Source organism: Lupinus angustifolius, chromosome LG19 (assembly GCF_001865875.1).
Source record: "Lupinus angustifolius cultivar Tanjil chromosome LG19, LupAngTanjil_v1.0, whole genome shotgun sequence".
Lineage (NCBI taxonomy): Eukaryota > Viridiplantae > Streptophyta > Magnoliopsida > Fabales > Fabaceae > Lupinus > Lupinus angustifolius.
In genome coordinates this window covers 7765768-7787888 of record NC_032027.1, presented here as the reverse complement: position 1 = coordinate 7787888, position 22121 = coordinate 7765768, and the positions used below count along the sequence as shown (strand labels likewise).

Here is a 22121-nt window from a genome sequence, read left to right as displayed (position 1 = left end):
AATTTCAAAAATTACAATATCAACGATCTCACTACCTTTGAAAGAGAATCATGTAATAATGATAACCAAACTGAAATAAGAGAGCAACCTAGCTTCAATAAGAGTGGCGCACAAGCTTCTAGAGTCAATATCACCCCCAACAACACCAAACAATTGTGTCTATATTACAACAACCAACATCAAAGGTTGTTCATAATGCAAATCAACTCATCACACAATCTGCTGGATCAAATGACAAAGGTAACACGTATTCATTATGTTTTTGTCCTAAAGCCTTTGATTGGTATCTTGATACAGGAGCCATTGATCACATATGTCATACACTCTCACAATTCCAAATATACAAGAAAATCAATTCTGTCTCTATAACTCTCCCTAATGGTAATCAAGTGTCTGCCACACTATTTTAGGAAATATCATTTTCCCCAACTTATACTTGAATGATGTTTTATACATACATTGTTTTAACTTCAACCTGATTTCCATCTCAAAGCTAATTCACTCTATCTCATGTCTGCTAACTTCTCCAAAAATTGTTGTTGTATTCAGGATCTTCCATCATTGAAGATGATTGGTGTAGCTGAATTTAAGAATGGTCTCTTTGCAATGAAAGGTTCAGTAAAGACTTTACCTGCCATATGTACAACATTACACAGTAGGAAAATTAATACTTTTACTACATATGATAATAACATATGGCATGTTAGATTAGGACACTCTTCCCATAGAAAATGATCACTATGCAATCCATTTTTCCTTCTATTAAGTGCAATAAAACTATAGATCCTTGTCACATATGTCACCTTGCTAAGCAAAAGTGTTGGAACTTAGTTTGTTGGAAGCCATTAGTGAGAGCTTTTAGGTGTGAAATCTAAAAAACTCCCAAGTCCCATATAGAAGTGTTTTGAAAAAACAACTCCCAAGTCCCACATAGGAGAGATGAGGAACTTAGAAAAAATTTCATGTTATAAATAAAAGTCTTCTCTCTTCATATTTTCTTGCCCTAAGTTTAATGCGTTTTCATTCAACTTTTTCTTTATCCCTCATATTTTTCGACGACGCATTTCTGACATACTTCTCCCATTTTCTTTCTATGATACTAAGAATTGGCACAAACAACCAAATTGTGGGAATTTCGAGAATTAACAGTGGTAGTCAGATTGAGGGAAAAGAATTGGCACATGTAGCCATAATGTGGGCATTTCAAGAAATAACACTTAGTAAGATTGTGGGAAAGAATTGGCGTAGCCATATTATGAGGATTTTTGAGAATTGGTACTGGTAGCCATATTGTGGGTATTTTGAGAATTGACAATAGTAGTCATATTGTGGGTATTTTGAGAAATGACACTGACAACCATATTGTGGTGGGTGAATTCGAGATTAGTTCTTGTAATGCAATATGAATTCGATAACAGAGATATGGGTTGTTTTATCCTAGGGATGGCGTGGTTGATAGTCTGCTTGCATATTTTGGGCAGTGACACGAAACTTCTTAAAGAGAGCGACCTGATCGTAAATAAGTAAATATTATTTCGAGCCATTTAAAATTGTTGCAAGCTATGGTAACAAAAAAAGAGATTACCATACAATAACAGTACTTCTAAATCTGCCTACATATTTGATTTAATTCATATGGATATATGGAATCATTTATCTGTTCCTAGTACATCTGATCATAAGTATTTTTGACCATAGTGGATGATAAGTCCAGATTTACTTTATTGTATTTCTTGAAGCTCAAGTCAGAAGTTTTTTACTTGATTAAAAAATTTAGTTCCCTTGTTCTTACTTAGTTTTGGTTAAGAATAAAGTGCATAAGAAGTAATAATGGGAAATAGTTTTCCCTTAGCTAATTCTATGTTGAACAAGGAATTGAACATCAAACTAGTTGGGTTGAAACACCCGAATAAAATGGGGTGGTTGAAAGAAAACACCAACACATACTAGGTGTTGCTAGATCTTTAGTTTTCCATTTCAACCTACCTTGCTATTTTTGGAACTTTGCCATGATCCATGTTGTGCACCTAATCAATAGGCAGCCTAATAATCAGCTATCTGGTGACAGTCCTTTTAAGGTTTTATATGGCAGATTACCTAATCTATCTCACCTAAAGGCCTTTGGTTTCCTATGTTATGGTGCTAATATTACATCACAAAGAAAGAAACTTGATCATAGGTCCAAGAAGGGTGTGTTTCTTGGACTTAAAAAAGGAATAAAAAGATATGTGAAACTTGATACTAATATACATGAGATTCATGGGTTAGCGCAAACTAAGTGAGACCTACTCTAATATTACCTATTGGAACTACCACCAACTAGACTTATAATGATATAAACACTGGGCCTAATCCTCCAATATATAATGATGCATAAGCCTCATCTGAAACCACATTAGGAAACTAGAATATGGCCAACCCTCAGTCCATTATCCATGTTGATAGCAATATAGCCATCAATGATATATAAGTTGAGACTGATGTTCAAACTCATACTCCTAGAAGATCACTTAGGACCAAACACAAACCTCAATATTTACAAGACTTTCATTGTGCTTTGACCTGCTTTGCATCACATTCAGTTTCACCAAGATCTTCAAAGGTAAATCATCCAATATCTAAGAGTATATAATATATCAACTGTCTAGTGCTCACAAGCGTTTTTCTCTTAGCATATCATCCAATGTTGAACCAGATAGCTACAATGAAGCCATTAAACATGTTTGTTGGTAGAAAGCTATTCGAAATGAGCTTGATGCTCTTAATGCCAATAACACTAGGATTCTGAGTTATCTCTCTATCACCGAGAAGGCAATAGGATGTAAGTTGGTTTTTAAGCTCAAATATAGATATGATGGGTCTATAGAAAGGCACAAGGCAAGACTTGTTGCCACTGGCTTTTCCCAAACACAAGGCCTTGATTATATGGAGACTTTTAGTCCATATATTAAAATGACCACTATTAGAATCATTCATGCTTTAGCTGCAACCAATAATTGGAATCTTCACCAATTAGATGTAACTACTGCATTTCTTCATGGTGACCTAAAGAAGAATTTGTATATGATAACAGTGGGCCTAATCCTCAAATATATAATGATACATCAACCTCAGCTGATACCACATTAGGAAACTAGAATATGGCCAACCTCAGTCCATTACCCATGTTGATAGCATTGTGGCCATCTTTGATATCAAAGCCGAGACTGATGTTCAAACTCATACCCCTAGAAGATCATTTAGGATCAAACACAAACATCAATATTTATAGGACTACCATTGTGCTTTGACCTCCTCCACATCTCATTTAGTTTCACCAACATCTTCAAAGGTAAAACATCCCATATCTATGATTATATCCTATATCAATTGTCCAGTGCTCGGAAGCATTTTTCTATTTGCCTATCTTCTAATGTTGAACCAGATAGCTACAATGAAGCCATTAAACATGTTTGTTGGCGCAAAGCTATTCAAAATAAGCTTGATGCTTTTAATGCCAAAAACACTTGGATTCTGACTAATCCCATAACACCAAGAAGGCCTAGGATGTAAGTGGGGTTTTAAGCTTAAATATATATCTAATGGGTCTATAGAAAAGCACAAGGCAAGACTTGTTGCCATAGGCTTTTCCCAAACTCAAGGCCTTCATTATATGGAGACTTTTAGTACAAGTATTAAAATGTCCATTATTAGAGTTATTCTAGCTTTAGCTTTAGCCAATAATTGGCATCTCCACCAATTGGATGTTAATACAACATTCCTTCATGGTGACCTAAAGGAGAATGTGTATATGAAAACAGTGGGCTTATAATGATATAAACAGTGGGCTTATTCCTCAAATATATAATGATGCAATCGCCTCATCGGATACCAGATTAGGAAACCAGAATATGGCCAACCATCCATCCATTACCCATGCTGAAAGCAATGTGGCCATCACTAATATACAAGCTGAGATTTATGTGCAAACTCATACCCATAGAAGATCACTTAGGACGAAACACAAACCTCAATATTTACGGGACTATCATTGTGCTTTGACCACATCTGCATCTCATTCAATTTCACCAAGATCTTTAAAGGTAAAACATCCAATATCTAAGAGTATATCTTATATCAATTGTTCAGTGCTCACAAGCATTTTTATCTTAGCTTATATTCTAACGTTGAACGAGATAGCTACAATGAAGCCATTAACCATGTTTGTTGGCATAAAGCTATTCAAAATGAGCATGATGTTCTTAATGTGAATAAAACTTGGATTCTGACTAATCTCCCTAATACCAAGATAGAAATAAGATGTAAGTGGGTTTTTAAGCTCAAATATAGATCTGATAGGTTTATAGAAAGACATAAGGCAAGACTTGTTGCCAAAGGCTTTTCCTAAACACAAGGACTTGATTATATGGAGACTTTTAGTTCAATTATTAAAATGACCACTATTAAAGTTATTATGGTTTTAGCTACAACCAATAATTGGCATCTCCACCAATTGGATGTTAATACAGATTCCTTCATGGTGACCTAAAGGAGAATGTGTATATGAAAACAATGGGCTTATAATGATATAAATAGTGGGCCCAATCCTCAAATATATAATGATGCGTCAGCCTCATCTGATACCACATTAGGAAACCAGAATATGGACAACCCTTAGTCCATTACCCATGCTAACAAGAATGTGGTCATCACTGATATACAAGATGAGACTGATGTCCAAATCATACCTCTAGAAGATCACTTAGGACTAAACACAAACCTCAATATTTATAAGACTATCATTTTGCTTTGACCACCTCTACATCTCATTCAGTTTCACCATGATCTTCAAAGGGAAAACATCCAACATCTAAGAGTATATCTTATATCAATTGTTCAGTGCTCACAAGCATTTTTCTCTTAGTATATCTTCTAATGTTGAACGAGATAGCTACAATAAAGTCATTAAACATGTTTGTTGGCATAAAACTATTTAAAATGAGTTTGATGCTCTTAATACCAATAACACTTGGATTTTGACTAATCTCCCTAACACCAAGAAGGCAATATGATGTAAGTGAGTTTTTAAGCTCAAATATAGATTTGATGAGTCTATAGAAAAAGCACTAGGCAAGACTAGTTGTCAAAGGCTTTTTCCAAACACAAGGCATTGATTATATGGAGACTTTTAGTCCAATTATTAAAATAACCACTATTAGAGTCATTCTAGCTTTAGCTGCAGCCAATAATTGGCATCTCCACCAATTGGATGATTATACAGCATTCCTTCATGGTGACCTAAAGGAGAATGTGTATATGAAAATCCCTCCAAGACTCATTGTTGATCACCTTGGACTGGTTTGTAAACTCCAAAAGTCTCTATATGGACTGAAACAATCCAATAGGCAATAGCGTGAAAAACTGACTAGCATCATCCTCCAAACATGTTATTAGAAACCCGCTACTGATTACTCACTTTTTACCAAATCAAATTCTTCTACTTTTACTACTATTCTAGTGTATGTAGATAATCTTGTTTTGGCAGGAAATAACATGAATGAAATTAATAACATAAAGGCTATTTTCAACTCAAAATTCGGTATCAAAGATCTTGGACATCTACAATACTTCCTAGGCATTAAAATAGCAAGATCCAGGAAAGGTATACTATTCTATCATAAAAATTATGTCCTTGATCTCTTGGTAGAAACTAGAATGCTTGCTTCAAAATCATGTTATACTCCAATGGAATATGCAAAATAGTTAATCAACCTTGAGTCAGGAACACCACTCACCAATCCTAGCATCTATAGAAGACTTATGGGTAAGCTCCTATACTTAACTCATACTAGACTTGATATCAATTTTTTTGTTGGGAATTTGAGTCAATTTTTATCCAAACCTACTGACAAACACTGTGAGGGAGCCAAGAGAATTTTAAGATACATTAAGGGCTCCACCAGTGTTGGAATTTTCTTCCCTACAATTTCTGATTTCAAGATAAAGGAGTATACAGATTCAGATTGGGTAGTATGTCCTGACTCTAGAAAATCTATTTCTGCATACTATTTTTACCTAGGAAATTCCCTCATTTCATGAAAAATCAAGAAGTAGGAAGTTGTTGCAAGGTCTTCAACTGAAGCAGAATATAGAGTCATGGCTCTAGGTGCTTGTGAGGCCCAATGGTTGCTTTATTTGTTGCAAGACTTGTAGATTTCTCATCCTCAACCAACTATACTCTACTGTGACAATCAATCAGTCATTCATATATCTGCAAACTCTGTATTTCATAAAAGAACAAAACACATAGAAGTTGATTGCCATTCAGTTAGAGAAAAGGTTTAAGTTGGCTTGTTGTACTTGCTTTCCATTCCTGATGGTTCTCAAATAGCAAACATACTAACCAAGGCCTTATCTCCTTGACTGTTCCACCATTTACTCTCCAAGCTTGGGATGTTGAACATCCACATCCCAGCTTATAGGGCCTGTTAGAATTAAAGGAATGAATTCGTCATACCATCACTCAAATCAAAGGAAATGACACAAATGAAAAGCTGGAATAATGCCTTAAAACTGTTTTTGCTTGTACTAGTCTTTTCGGCTGCTTTTACCTTTTGTATAGGCCCATTTCATTACTTTCTCTTTTAGGCTTATTAGTTTGGAGTTGATTGTTATGTTAGTTACTCCAACTAACTTAAGTTTCTATAAATAGTTTGTAAATCAATTATCCAAATCATCCAATAAGAAGTATTGTTCATCGTTGATTTGTCTTCAATATTCATCTTCTTTTGCATTATGAATAATCAAGTAAGATGAGATACCATGTTTAACACAATAAAATTCTTATCACACATGTTATAAACTTATTGTGGCAGAGATAAGTTTTGCCTTTTTATTTAGTTTTTCTATAACCTGGTGAAGGCTTTTGAAAGAATAATATGGATAGAAAGTATTCAAGAAATTGAATACCATTCTTCTATTTATGTCTCTTGTTCTTATAAGAGAGCTACCAAGACAATCCAACTTATTTTTTGTATGAGAATTAATAATAGGTCAACCTAATTAAATCATAACTATGCTTATTAATATTGTTTTCTTCATATTATAGTAAACAAGACGTTGATCTAGTATTATAAGACATCACTAGATTTTCAGGATAACTAAAAGATCAATAATTTGATTCATGTGAGTGATATTTGTTGGGAAGGGCAGTCACACACCCCAAAAGGGAGTAATTCCTTACTAATAATGTAAGGGGTTACTCTTGGTAGCACAAAAAATGCAACAAGAGAAGAATACATGCAGTAACAGTGCATGAATTTTATACACTGTAACTACTAGAGGTGAGCAAAATCCAACCATACCCACTCACCATGTATATCTTGATCATGATTGAGTCTGAATACGGTTGGGTCTCATCGGATCTAGGGTTGAGTTCATGTTCAAAAATTAGCTTCAATTAATATTTTGGGTCGGGTATGGGACAAACATGACTTAGCCTATCCTGTCCCATGGTCACTTACTCATCATATTTGTATGTGTCTATAATCAGTTGTGTATAAAATAATGACATTTCTTTGGTTTAAATTATCATTGATTTTCTAATTTTTTCATCATATGTCTATGATTTACAATATATATACATATATCAATTTATACATCAAATTACATATCCATAATAATAAGTAATATTGAATAAACTTAATCTAAAATAGATATGTTTTATATCTAATCAGATCTAGGATCGGGCTCAGATTCAAAGACTAACCAAACCAACATTTAAGGACGAGTTAGTTGGATCTAGGGCCTGATTCGGGTTTAAAAAAAATGATCCAGCCAATATTTAGGACTGGATAATGGATAATGAATATTGAGTAAACTACCATTCATATTTAATCGTCATTTTCAAAAAAGTAATACAATAAATGATGGATGATGAATAAAAATGACAATGGATATCTGAACTTGTGGGTACCCACAGATTTAAAGCTGAAATAGTAAATACTAAGATTTATTACTCACTACTTTTTGTTGATATGATATTTTAACAATTTAATTATCAAATTTAGTTATTCTTATTTTTGGTAAATTATTTATTATCTTTTAAATCATATTTTCTTAATTTTATTTATATATGATTAATAAGTCTTTTTTTATCTTAATTGAATGTATGATTTTACCTTATTTATAAAGAAGTAATTCATTTTATGATGCATATATGTCTCTCCAATAAGGATAAAAACTTTATTCTCAAATAAATACCACCTTACTATCATCACATTAATACCATCATTATCTATTGTATATCAACATTAGACAAGATAAGAATTATCTCGCTCATCTTATTATGCCATTATTATCTCGTTCTTATCCTATTTTATAGTCTCAAAAATCTTCAAATTATACATCTTCAAATTAGACATAACTTGAAGCTTTGGTACATCATTGTAGTGCCAATATGAAGAGATTATACATCAATATTATTATTATATGGTCATACCCCTATTGGAAAGGACAAGAGATTATCTTACCCATCTTATCTTGGTTTTATATTGTTCTCTATCTTATCATATCCTTATCTCTCTTGACAACAACAAAAAAAACCATAAATCTTGAAATTATATATATTAGACACAATTTTAACTTTCAATATATCATTGTGGCACCAATCTAAAGAGAAAAATAGACAATTTTAGAAATGGTTTTAAAGACACAATTTTATGATTTATTTCTTTATTTAATTATAATTTATTATTAGTATAAACATGGTTAATAACTTCATATTATAATACATCATTCATAATATTATCTTTTTTAAGTTTTAGATTTATCTACAATATCTTAAAAGTTTCTTAAAATTAAGATTAATTTATTTTATCTGATATAATTTAGTTTTCTTATTTAATTAGAAGTGTATTATTAAATAAATAAGGTTTAAAATATAGTACATAATTTATTATTGTCAGATGGTAAAGATTGATTACTTTGAGAGAGTGAACCTTTGTTTGGAGGCAACACAAATTCTAATACAAAAAAAACATACAATACAATTTACTAATCCTCCATTCCTTTTCGTTTTCTCCTTCCCAATCTAAAGCTTATGATGATTTCAAGAGATGATGTTAGGGTTTTGTCGCCGTGTCAATTTCCGAATTCAAGTTCTGGTAATAAAAAGATAGATAAGGTTCCGTTGAATTTACCCCATTCTAATGATTTTGGGGTTGGAAAGAATCACAAGTTCAACGGGTGTGGCATAGTGGTTCATGATAATCCAATGCAGAGTTCCCAAATGGATGTGAATCCAGTGATGCAATCAGCAACAGAAAATCCTCCATTTTCTGATACCAAAGGTTCAGAAGACAGTGAGCATGTAAGAAAAATAAAATACTGTTCTTCGTATGTGTTATTTACTTACTTCAAGTTAAAAGCATTCCCCTTTCAACCTAGTGGTCTCAATTTCATTACCATTGCTGATTTAGTTTCAATTGAGGGTTTCATTCAATTCTTATGAAAAAGTAATAACCGTCATAAATAAGTTCTCATGGGCCATGGCATAAGCCTTGGATGACTTATTATGTTTATGCTGGTAATCCCTGTGTAATCTTTGGAGTGGCATTTGTGATTATAATAAATGGTTGTTTAGTGGTGTAAATCCCTGTGGATCCTCATATAGACCAATAGGTCAAGGGTTCAATTCCCAGACGAGACACTTGTTGGAAGGGGCAGTCATGCATGGATTAGTTTCTTACCCGTGAGGGATACCCTTGGTTATACCAAAAAGGGAGTGCATTTATGACTATAAATCTCACATTTTAATGTAAGGCTGATTAATATGGGGAGTTTATCACCAGTGTCTTGCAAGTTGTAAAACAAAAAAAATATATCTTTTGTGCCTTATTTCATTTTCTAACAGTGGGTATCTCTTCATTGTCAATTTGTCAGCTATTGGTTGGTGGAAGATTGGGGAAATCTTTGAAGAGAGCAAGAACGAAAAGTGAAAATTTGAAAGAAAGAAGGAAACAGTTCATACCTGTAAGTTCAGCCTCTGAAACTGATGGTCTTATGAGAGAGCTCAGGAGGCAAAAAAATCATTCATCTGCAGATGGTTTTGTTCGGCCTAGCTCCACAGATCATAATAATTTAGTGGGTTCCTGCTCTAACCTGGACCTTAAATCTGGAAAGGGCTCTGGTGCACTGTTTCCTGCAAATCCCGATGATTCACATGCAAGTACAAACATCTGTTCGTTTTGCCAGTCCTCTAACATCTCTGAGGTAATATTTGATTTGCACGCGACTTCATGTATTCATCCATCCAAACCCTTAAATGTTATTCTTACTATAATTTATCTGTTATTGGACTAATTGTTGTCACTATTTACATGTTACTTTTCTAGGCCACTGGGGTTATGCTGCATTGTGCAAATGGATATATGGTTACAGGAGATAAAGCAATGCAACCAAATGACATACATGTGCATAAAATTTGCTTTGACTGGTATGTTAACTTGGTTTGAATCTGTTTGGTTCATCAGCTGTAGTTTCCTGACATTGCCAACATATATTGTTGAGGAAGTGTTGGGATATATGGAGCCACTTTATTGAACCCTAATTGGTTATGGATTCTTTAATTTTTTTTCTTTGCATTTTATGTAATATTTGGTTCTCTTTTGGCTTTCTGTTAACATTTGGATGACAACTATACCATAAATTTTGAAAATCCAGGGCGCCGCAAGTGTATTTTGTCGATGATGTTGTTAAGAATTTGAAGTCAGAAGTGGCAAGGGGAGCAAAACTTAAATGCAGCAAATGTGGCCTGAAAGGAGCTGCTCTCGGCTGCCTTGTCAATTCCTGTAGAAAAACTTATCATGCTCCTTGTGCAATGGGCATCTCCACTTGCCGTTTCGATCATGTACATTATCTCTCTTATATTGCTGTTATTTTTGGGCATATTTAAAAAATGTAAATTTCTTTTTGTGCTACTGTACTTTGATTTAAACATTGGCAATGTATATTCTTTGGTGCAGGAGAGTTTTCTAATGCTCTGTCCAGCTCATGCTCATGTCAAATTTCCAAATGAGAAATTAAGGTCTAAGAAACAGCCAACTCAGAAGCTTCCAGGTTTATCTCATCTGTACGTATTCTTTAGGTTTTTACCATTAGTAGCGTGTCCTCTTTAAAATGGAATTTTCTGTCCTCATTTTTCCACATATTGGATGAATTTGAAGAATTTCAAGTCAATTACTTTTTTAATCTTCATATACTATATCAGCAAGTTAGACCTTAAAGAAATATGGCATCAAACAATCAATGCATAATAGTTCTTAAATAGTGATCTAACATCATTCATAACCTATGTGTAGCATGCTCGAGTATGTATTTCTGAGGGGATTTCCGGGGTTAAGTTCGCCACCTCTGTTTTGTTTGCCCTAATACTCTTCCCGCAGAAGAAAATTGTTGCATGTTATTTTTCTATTTTGGGTATTTATGTTTTTCTGTGCCAAGTTTGGATACTATTTCTAAGTGTCTCTCCTTCATGCAGGCCATCTCATGAGTCAAACCCTCTCTTAGCTTTACAGGATGATAGTAAAAAATTGGTTTTTTGTGGATCTTCTCTACCAGATGATGGAAAGGTTAGCATGAATATTGACTACTTGGCTTTATTAAGTATTTTTGTTATCTTTATTATGATTGTCATCATTGATCCATATCATAGAGATTTAGCGAAGTTTACATTGCCTGTTGACGGTCAAACACAACCTTCATTTTTTATCCGGGCTTAGGACTAACTATGTATAGATTAAACACACATTAGAAAAGAATGCATTAGGGAAAAAGTTGGAATAACTTCTATCATAATAAAGATGGTAGAATCACGGTTTAGGTGGTTTGGGTATGTGTGGTATGTGTGGAGGAGACCGTTAGAAGCCCCACTAAGGAGAGTAGGTCAAATGGAGGTTAGTCCAATTCCTAAAGGAAGGAGACCAAAAAAAACCATAGATGAAACGATTAGTAAAGGTTTAAAGATCAATATTTTGTCAATGAACATGATTTATGTTAGAGCATTATGACGTTGTTCGATTCATGTAGCCGATTCAACCTAGTGGGGTTAAGGCTTGGCTGTTTTGTTGTTGTATTATGATTTTTTTATTTAGTTATAATTTCATTGGAGTATTACATAATAAAAAATAGAAGGTGAATCTATAGATGGGTTGAAATCTCTAACCTTGATTGAAGTGTTTGTTTACAAATGATTTTTAAAGGTGTGTTTTTTGTTAACCATTCTGCATTCTACGGAGAGCATGAGGCATCATCCTTTGCTTTGTGGATCATATAATTATTGATTTAACTAATGGATGTATTTGATTTGACACACCTATTCCTCTTCGATGGTCAGGTACTTTTGGTCAATTTTTCAGATAAGGTTGGTGCGGCAGTGACCAAGTATTGGACTCCAAATGTCACCCATGTGATTGCTGCAACTGATGAAAATGGAGCATGCTCCAGGACACTAAAAGTTCTTATGGCAATTCTAAATGGACAATGGATTCTTAAAATGGATTGTAAGTTACTTAGTTTCTTTGTCTTCAATTCTTCATTATTTGATCTGATGCTCGTCATTGATTTCAATTATTAAACAATGATGAATCACTTTAATGACTGTACACTTGCTTCTTATTTTGTAAAGGCTTTTCTTTGATGTTAGGGTTGGGTTTGGGTGTGCAAAATGGAAAATGGCTTCAATTTTGGGGGACAGTGAGAATAAAATCAATCATGTTCCATATATTGTTTCACTTTCCTCTCACAAATTATAATTGAGCCATCACATTTAAAGTTTTTTTAATTTTAATCTAAAGTTATTATCTCTCATCAGTTTGGGCATTGATTTCTCTTTCATGAAAAAAATCATAGAATATCTAATTTATTTTGAAACCTCCTTGTTTACCTTTACTATTACATCATTAAAATTTTATGGTGTTCCCAAACCTGATTTGCTAGTTCTGCTGCTGGCGCTCAATAATTTTTCCTCCTTTTAATCCTTCTTTAGCAGTCTGTGACTAAGTGGTCTTACTACGCTTTTCTTGTGTGCTTGGGTGCTTATTTTTATGCTATTTATATTCATTTTTTCGTATTCATGTTGATGCTCTATCTTATGTTGTAGGGGTAAAAGCTGGCATGGAAAGAATGACTATGGTAGAAGAAGAACCATATGAAATTAGTCTTGACAACCAAGGATGTCATGGTGGCCCAAAAGCTGGAAGACTTAGGGCACTGGCCAATGTATGTATTCTTTTGTTGCATCATATGTTCATGCAAAGGCATTGCTTGTTCTTGAGATATTCAAGATTATAATATCAACCATCTTGATTAATGCGTCATATTCCTTGTCCTGCTGCTGAACTATCCAGATTAATGTGTTGAAACCATTTATTCCCTGATGGCTGTTCATTTAAATTACTTCGAAATTCTTTCGTATTTTGAGTTTTAATATTCTAACTGATATGATTGCAGGAACCAAAGCTATTTAGTGACTTGAAGTTTTATTTTTCTGGGGATTATATGACTACTTATAAGGAAGATCTTGAAGACTTGGTTGAGCTGGGAGGAGGTACTGTCTTGAGAAGCAAGGAAGAATTAGAAGCAAGAAGACATGAATGTGTAGCAGAACCTTCGAAGATGCTCATTGTCTACAACATTGACCCCCCAGAAGGATGTAACTTGGGGGAGGAACTTTCAATTCTTTGGCAGAGACTGAATGAGGCAGAAGAGTTAGCTGCTAATACTGGTTACCAAGTTATTAATCACACATGCATTCTGGAGTGCATTGCTGCTTGTAAGTTGCAACATTTTCGTAGCTAAAATGCATTGAGAAGCTGATTTTCTTACTTAGATATTGAACTCTGATCAGCCAAGTATCCCTTTTGATGCTACCACCAGACCCTAAAGTGTTACATATTGCTTGGTAATTGTTCAGCATGAAACCAATCTTGGGGTGTTCATTTTGCAAAAGATTTGATCAATCGTGTACATGGTTTAAATTGAATTCATATCTTGCTCTGGTGGTTTTAAGATATTTATTTATGTAACACAAATTAGTTAGGAACTTAACTAAAAATTAGTTACAAGTTGATTTTGGTTTGTGTTTTTTCACATCATGTTTTGGCGACTTAGCATGGAATATAGGGACAATTTTGCTGGTTAATGTTTTTAGAGCCCTACTACAGTAAGCAAATGCAGAATACGTTCATTTTTATGTACTTTTCTACGTCAACTTTATAATAATTTTTAAAAACAAGTTTTGTGAAGATATGTCGTAGAAGTTTAACTGGTTAAATTATTTATTCTAATTAGATATCATAACATCATATATAATATATATAAATATAAATAATGGGAATAAAGTGACTTGCTAATATAGGTAAAGACGTTTTTTAGTTGATTTAATAGTTGAATAAATCAGCATTGTGTACCAAGATTTTTACATAAAATTAACCATCTTATTTTGGTTGTAATATGTTTAGTAATAGAGGTATTTTCATAATTTTCATTTTATAAACAAAATCCACCTCATTCATTCCTAACTCTCTCTTTCCCCTCCCCCGGTAACCTACTAATCTCAAAACAGCCAAAACCCCCTCCATCCCTAAACCAGATATTGCCTCCCATGATAGCGACCACCATCACTGCCAGACCTGCCCAACAGGCAGACCGCTAGCAGCAAGCATGGTCGCACAACCGCCAGCATCGCCCAGATCCGTGTACAACTAACTGCCTAGATCCACCGACAGCTGCACCCCACTCGCCAGACTCGCCCATCATCCCAACAACAACACTGCTGCCACCCCCAACAACCCCAAAAGATCCAACAATAGTGATTCATGGAGAGATATGAAGAATCAAATTCCTTGGAATGTGACATATGAAGAATCAAATGGTGTTGGTGATTGTTTGTTAGATCTACTTGTGATGAACAACAAATTGGTTTGTATCATGATAAAAATATTGATGATTGTATTCTATATCAAGGACAAAGATTTAAGATGAAGATGCTTATCACTATTATTGTTTGTTTGCAAAGAAATGTGGATTTTCGGTTAGGCAATGACATATTTATCGACAAGGCAAAAAAAGAGTGAAGAAGATTCATTGGATGTTTACAAAAGAGAGTTTGTTTGTCATCATGTTGGTGTTCTTAAGCAACAAAAAGTTTCCGGAGTTAGAAAGGCAACTAAACCAAAAAAGTTCAATGTATAATTGTACTGCAAGATTGTTGATTAGTAAAAGAAAAATTGACTTTGGTGAAAAATGAATAGTTACACATCTTAATAATTCTCATAATCATGCATTATTGAATGATAAAGAAGTTCGGTTTCTTCCTGCTAATCGTAATATTTCTATCAATGATCAAAGTCAAATTTTTAGTTGTCAAAAGTCGGTGATGCTGTAAGTCTCATGATAAGAGTACTGGAGGTAGAGAAAGGAATAGATTCTGTTAGATGCCTCTCATTTCTATGCCTTAAAAGTATTTTATGACTATTTTATGACTCTCTTTAAAGGCATTTTATGTCACTTTTATGGCTTTGTTTCCAAGCATCCAATGCTTCATATCCAAGATACCAAGACTTTGCTTGTCTATAAAATGACACATATAGAGAGCTTCAAAATCATCTTCACAACACACAACATCTCTTTCATTTACACATATATTGTGAGTGCATTCTTGGTGAGAATTCTTGTTCCATTTGAGAGAGTATTTGTGAGAAAAAATATTGTCACTTGTCCTCATCATTATAAGAGGATTTCTTGTACTCTTCTTTTTTACATAGTGGAATTTTGCTCTTGATCGCCCGTGGTTTTTTTCCACTCACACTGAGGGGTTTTTCCACGTTAAATTTTGTGTGTTATTTTCTTTATCCTTTACTTGCTTCTCTTTTGTTCTCAATTGATTCAATCATGTGCTTCCGCATTGTGCTCTAACCTTAACAATATTCATATGAATCATTTATAGTAGACACAGTGATTATGAGGTTGACCAATTTTATATGCCCACAAGGAACTTAGTTGTTGGGAAAATGGTAACGGAATTAGAAGCTTCAAGTTTTAAGTGGTGGTACACTAGTAATACAAGATCGAGAAATGAGATGTGTATGACTGTAAATTAGGGTTGAGTATAGATGCTCCTTCCTCTTTGTATACTACAAATTCATACATTAATAGAGCTTGACGTACAATCCAAAATAGAGTTTTGGTTATCGATGTAAGGATTAAGATTAGTCTGGAGAGAAAAGGACAATATAGAGTTCTAAAAATTAAATAATATAAATTGAAGGGAAAGGAAGGTAAGAGATCCAATCAGGGGGCATTGGAGGAGGGCTTCAAGAGGTATAGGAAGTGTTAAGGATATGAGAGGAGATGATTGATGAGTGACATATGTATAATAAGGGTTTCACAAACTTTATCAAACATGTACATGTATATTCCACCAGTATTTTCTCTATATTATGCTAGTGAGCGATATAGATTTGAGCTCAGTAACCCGCTCGAAAGTTCGTAAAATTTAATTGAGCCAAAGTCGAACTGAAAACATAATTCAGCATTGAACATAACTCAAAACTCGACTCAAGTCGATCCTAAACAAATCGAGTTGATCTTAACTTGACTCATTTTCACCTGTAGAATATTAAAATCACATTGCATAATATTTCACTAAAGAGAAACCCCAAATTATTATAAATATATTGTTCACATTTCAGTGACATTTAAATTGAAGCGATAAATTTCTTCCTGAAGTTATTCATATCAAGTTTCTCTCTATCAGTAGGAGATTAAAATTATTGAAATAAACCAAACAAAGAAAGTAAGAAACATGCCTAATAAGGAATGTTAAAGGATAAACATCCCTTTCATAAAAAAAGTATCAATTCATAATATTACTTGTATTAACCTTCAAATTGATGGAAAGTTGTTAGAAGCTTTGGGTAGTGACAACAAATATTCATCATCTTCCGTTAAGGTATTGCATAATATGGTGACTTTCTTCATCATTGTGGCCTTTGCTATTAGGTACTTCACAAATTCTACTTCTAGTTCATTTCCTTTGAATGCCTTTATCTACACAAACTTCAGCTTTTCATGTACACAGTAGCACAATTCTTGTTTCTCCCAAAACATTGAGATAGGATATGGAAAATCATAGTCATTAGGGCTACCAATAATTGGATTCTCAATATCCTGTGAAGCAAAAGTATATTATGCATCATATATACTTGGATAATAATGAAATTTCCCCAACAAAATATTAATATAAGGATTGTAACTCAAGGATAATATTACATATTGGTAGAGAAATTTCAAGAACTTGTAGAGAAGTACATAATTGTAATGCAGAATAAAGATCATGTGCATCTCTTATGTGGTTCAAATCCAAATCCATTGACAAGGTTGATAAATTTTTAAAAATGTTGTTGCTTGAATATACCTAGGAAATAGATAAGAAAAGGTTAGCAAATTAATATATATACTAAATGAAATATATAATCATACATAGAAGAAGTGATTTAAAGATCAAGTAGACAAGATAGTCAAGGATGATTCATGGTTCCACCGTTGGAGAAGTTGAATGACAATATGAAAAAAGAGGGAATTTTACCATAAGGAGGGAGCATGTCACAAACAACAATATGGAGTTTCATATCACCTACTTAAGTAAGAACAATAACATGAATGTGCCCAATAAATATCATGTCAACAAAGTTCAATCCATATAATTGGGTCTTCTCCTATTATGTGTTGCTTCAATTAAGTTTTGGAAGGAAATGAATAGAAATAGAAGGCTTGAGAATAATAATATACATTTGTGAGACGATTCTAAAGCCTTCCATTTCCCTCTAAAAACTTAGCTCAAACATACCCTTAGATAATTCAAAGTCATGTCAAACTAAATTTGGAGAAACTCAAATAAAATTAGAAGTGCAATCCATATTTTAGCATTTTCAACAAATGGTTGTTTAAATGAGGTTGAAAAGCAATCTTAGGGATTAACCATGGCTACTATATACAGGGTTCGGTCAAACAAGTTTCTAAAACATTATATTAGAAGAGTAAAAGATTAAGATATATTATAATGTAATTGATGTAGTTAAGAAAATAAAACTATTCAAAGAAACTTACCACTGCAGAATGTTCGAGAATTTCCCAGCCTTTCACAATAGAGTACCCTTCATTTATAGCATGCATGTTTCCAAACAATGAGTAATAATAAGAACTGAATGTTTTCAGGTTTGGTGTATAGATGCTTGCAGCATTTGTAGGATAAGTTAAAGAATCAAGCAACAAAACTTCAAGATTCTCACATGAAACTTTTAGCTTATCCACACACAGACCTTGGAGCTTCAAAACTTTAAGACTTTATTTCATGATAATGAGTTTGTTAAATCCAGTAGACTCATTCAGAGTAAAGTTCTACAACACTACACAATTATTCAGAATATCGTTGATGATCCTGTCAGCCAAGTTGATCTTCTCCAGCTTTAGGGTTTTAAGGTTTTTGCAGCCAACAAATGCATTTGAACAATTAATATTGTAGTTAATCATTTCAAGCGAACCTAGACTTTGAAATATCCCCTTTGAGAAATTGAGCTTAGGAATGTCATCTTTGAATAGGAACCACTCTCCCATTTCTCCATTATCAAGCTCACACTCAAGGCTCAATTTTTGAACCCCTTCCCTAGTTTTAAGCACATACTCAACCCAAGATTGAACTTCCCCAAGCAAAAGACTCTTCCATAAGTGCAAAATGCGGAAACTAGGTAAGTCACCATAGTGATGAAACATGATTCTATACACAAGAAGAGCATACCTGTTAGCTCCTTTTGTAACATCTTTGGTTGGTACAAATTTTCTTGAAATTAAAAGTTGTGATAAAGGCTTTATCAATTTCTTCTCATTCAGTTCTATGTGTGTAGTATTTCTCCAAAGATCTTTCCATTTCTTTGAAAGGATACCACTTCTTATAGCTTCATCAAGTGGAAGAAAAGTGAGGATGTGACTTAATACATTTGCAGGTACTTTTTTGGTTAAATCTGGTATTTCATCACTTCCCATTTCCAACTCCACCTTTGATCTCTTTTCTAATCTTCTTTTTGGGTTGAACATCAATGAAGAAATTATAGGATTCAACATTTAAGACAATACTATGGTGAAAAATGTGAGAATGGGAGAGGAAAGTTGTGTTACGGTTGTTCATCTATATATCCATGAAAGACATGTGTCAGCTTGTAATAAAATTTCACAAAATATCTTTCTTCTTTTCGTGTTGATTAAAATTTAAAAAAATCTAAGTTTATTAAATTTCCTAATAATGATATGGAATTGTGTTAATGAAAATTGACCCAAACAATAAATGTAGGTTGAGATTTTTTACCAAAACTGAATTGTAATATTTACTAATTAGAATTTATTTACATTGCAATAGATCAAATGAAAAAATTATATACGTTATATTGTTGAATACATGTATTTTTTCAACTCAACTCAAAGTCAATGTTATATTCTATATATGGTAAATGTCTACAACTCATAACTTTGTTTCTATATTGCTACAATACAAATTTGCATAGATTGCATAAAAGATATTATGTATTAAACTTATTTAAGATTATAAGTATAGTGTATTTTCTTAGAGTGATGATTGTAAGTATAGACTATAAGTATAGTGCATCCTAGTCATCAATTCTATGAACTGAAATGGTTTAAATCTAATAACTAATTCAAACCATTGGATTCCCCTAGAATTGATGGCTAAGATTGGGAGTAAGTTTTACTCTTAGAGTAAGCGGGTTCCTCCTCATTTTCTTATTGTTTGATAGAAGAGAAAGAGAAAAGAAAAAGATGAGAAATCTGTATTTTCTTCTATCTTTCGTTTGTTTGCTATAGTAAAAATGAGAAGAGATAAATAATAATATTTGTTAAATGTCAAAACTACCCTTGGAACAATTATATGATTAAAAAAAATTGTAAGTAGTAAAAAATTAAAAGAAAGAAATGTATGTAGCGATAGTGTAACAATATTTTATATTATCACTGTATTATACACCATTTATTTTTGTTAGATGCCTCTCATTTCTATGCCTTAAAAGAATTTTATGACTATTTTATGGCTCTCTCTAAAGACATTTTGTGTCACTTTTATGGCTTTGTTTCCAAGCATCCAATGCTTCATATCCAAGATACCAAGACTTTGCTTGCCTATAAAAGGACACATATAGAGAGCTTCAAAATCATCTTCACAACACACAACATCTCTTTCATTTACACATATATTGTGAGTGCATTCTTGGTGAGAATTCTTGTTCCATTTGAGAGAGTATTTGTGAGAAAAAATATTGTCATTTGTCCTCATCATTATAAGAGGATTTCTTGTACTCTTCTTTTTTACATAGTGGAATTTTGCTCTTGATCGCCCGTGGTTTTTTTCCTCTCAAACTGAGGGATTTTTTCCACGTTAAATCTTGTGTGTTATTTTCTTTATCCTTTACTTGCTTCTCTTTTGTTCTCAATTGATTCAATCCTATGCTTCTGCATTGTGCTCTATCCTGTGCTTCTGCATTGTGCTCAATTGATTCAATCCTGTGCTTCAGGAACTTTTAACAAAAACTAGTAAAATGTAAATGAATATCTTGATATCATCATTGGTTCAGTAATATAACATATATACCTGGGAACTTAAAAGAATTGGAGTACTTGGTTGATGCATAGAAATGAGATATACTGTTATAACCATCTCCTTTTTTATCTCAACACTCCATTAACATGCAACCCCATGGTCATATGTTATACACACTAATAATGAGATGCTTATGAAGTAAAACTTTGCACCTGATATAGCATTCTATGTTGAGTTGGCATACTTCCTTTTGAAACATACTAACTTTTGACGTGGAAGTTAGTAGAGAGTTCTTATTTCCTTGTCTTCAACGCTAGTTGTCTTTAATATAACTCATCAAATCACTTCCTTCAATTACTAGAACCACTGTATTGGAACCCATTTAAATACCCATTCTTTCAATAAGATATTCCCTTGAGAAATCTTCATCTTTATCAAATCTAAAAGCGAAGGACCTCTCCTCAGACGCAAACCAAAGGGGCGAGGCTGATCAAGTATATTGAGTTGGACGGGAATTTAAAAGCTTAATATGTTGAGGCTTGATTTTGGTGAATAGCACTGCTTGCATCCCGGCTCTGGCGTATGCTTCTCTATTCTCTATTGCCTCAAAATTGTATTCCTTATCCTCCTCAAGGCTGAATTTTTTCACACTTAAATAGCCAAAGTTATAGTAAGTATCAACCACTTGGGATGAAGCCAAAAGGCTTTTTACCATTATTTTTATTAAGCAGAGGATTGAATCATATATAATTGTCACCGTTTTCTTTTTTTTCAAGATGTTCCATCTGTTTGGTTGTTTTTATTTTCCGCCTTTAAAAACTTAGTTTGTAACTTACCAATTAAATTATTTGTATACCAACCGGCGTTAGTTCAAGTAGTACATGCTTGATTTCCCTTAAGCAAGGTCTCGGGTTCGACGGGTTCGAGTCTTGTGAATGGAAAACATGTCCGCTGGGAGAGTTAGCCCACATATATGTGGATGTTCCCAGTTCGGACAGGATCGCCTCCAATCCAAGGACAATAAGAAACTAAAAAAGATCATTTGTATGTTTTTCTTATTAAACTATTTTTTTTAAAACTGGTTATTAATAGGAGGATGTGTATATGCCAAATTATTCAACAACTACATTGACTTTCTATATTTCTTTTTCACTCGTCTCCCTTCCCTTTTTATGTGACTTCATTTTGTTTTTTAGAGTCATGATGAGATGTTGGACCTTATTGGTTAAGAGCTTAAAAACTGTTACTTGCTAAAAGGTATGATATGAGAAGTTATTTTCTTTTGATAGATGTTTTGAAATTTACAATCTCACTTCCTTGATTCCCCACGTTATACTCCTTCTACCATTTATTCCCTTTGTTAAATTTTTGGCAACAGATGCAATAAAAACTGAATTTTCTTACAAAAGTAACACGAAAACGAAGTTCAATTTATTATTGATTGAGATGAAAATCATAGTGGCGAATTTTTTTTTTTTGT

The 22121-nt window shown here is 33.3% G+C and overlaps 2 protein-coding genes across 4 annotated transcripts; one reads left to right on the top strand and one right to left on the bottom strand.

The window, feature by feature from the left end:
* Positions 9022-14020, top strand: LOC109333577 (BRCA1-associated RING domain protein 1-like). 3 transcript variants are annotated; one of them, XM_019569082.1, is made up of 10 exons: positions 9022-9206; positions 9303-9349; positions 9922-10251; positions 10374-10474; positions 10702-10888; positions 11004-11110; positions 11519-11609; positions 12374-12539; positions 13139-13257; positions 13489-14020. In XM_019569082.1, exons 1-10 carry the CDS (start codon positions 9080-9082, stop codon positions 13834-13836), a joined length of 1623 nt encoding a protein of 540 aa, XP_019424627.1. In that variant the 5' UTR covers positions 9022-9079; the 3' UTR covers positions 13837-14020. The 3 variants fall into 3 exon arrangements, with proteins under 3 accessions (XP_019424627.1, XP_019424625.1, XP_019424624.1); XM_019569080.1 differs by having other exon boundaries at positions 9022-9248; positions 9306-9349; XM_019569079.1 differs by having other exon boundaries at positions 9022-9349.
* Positions 18439-19080, bottom strand: LOC109333960 (F-box protein At1g80960-like). Its single transcript, XM_019569538.1, has one exon. The coding sequence runs from the start codon at positions 19078-19080 to the stop codon at positions 18439-18441; it is 642 nt and encodes a 213-aa protein (XP_019425083.1).

Bases quoted from the DNA above. Each gene is read 5' to 3' on its own strand.
- LOC109333577 (XM_019569079.1), top strand. From the start codon at position 9,080: ATGATGATTTCAAGAGATGATGTTAGGGTTTTGTCGCCGTGTCAATTT. The intron at 9,350-9,921 runs GTAAGAAAAATA...TCAATTTGTCAG, and splicing joins GTTCAGAAGACAGTGAGCAT to CTATTGGTTGGTGGAAGATT. The intron at 11,111-11,518 runs GTACGTATTCTT...TCCTTCATGCAG, and splicing joins CTTCCAGGTTTATCTCATCT to GCCATCTCATGAGTCAAACC.
- LOC109333960 (XM_019569538.1), bottom strand. From the start codon at position 19,080: ATGGGAAGTGATGAAATACCAGATTTAACCAAAAAAGTACCTGCAAAT.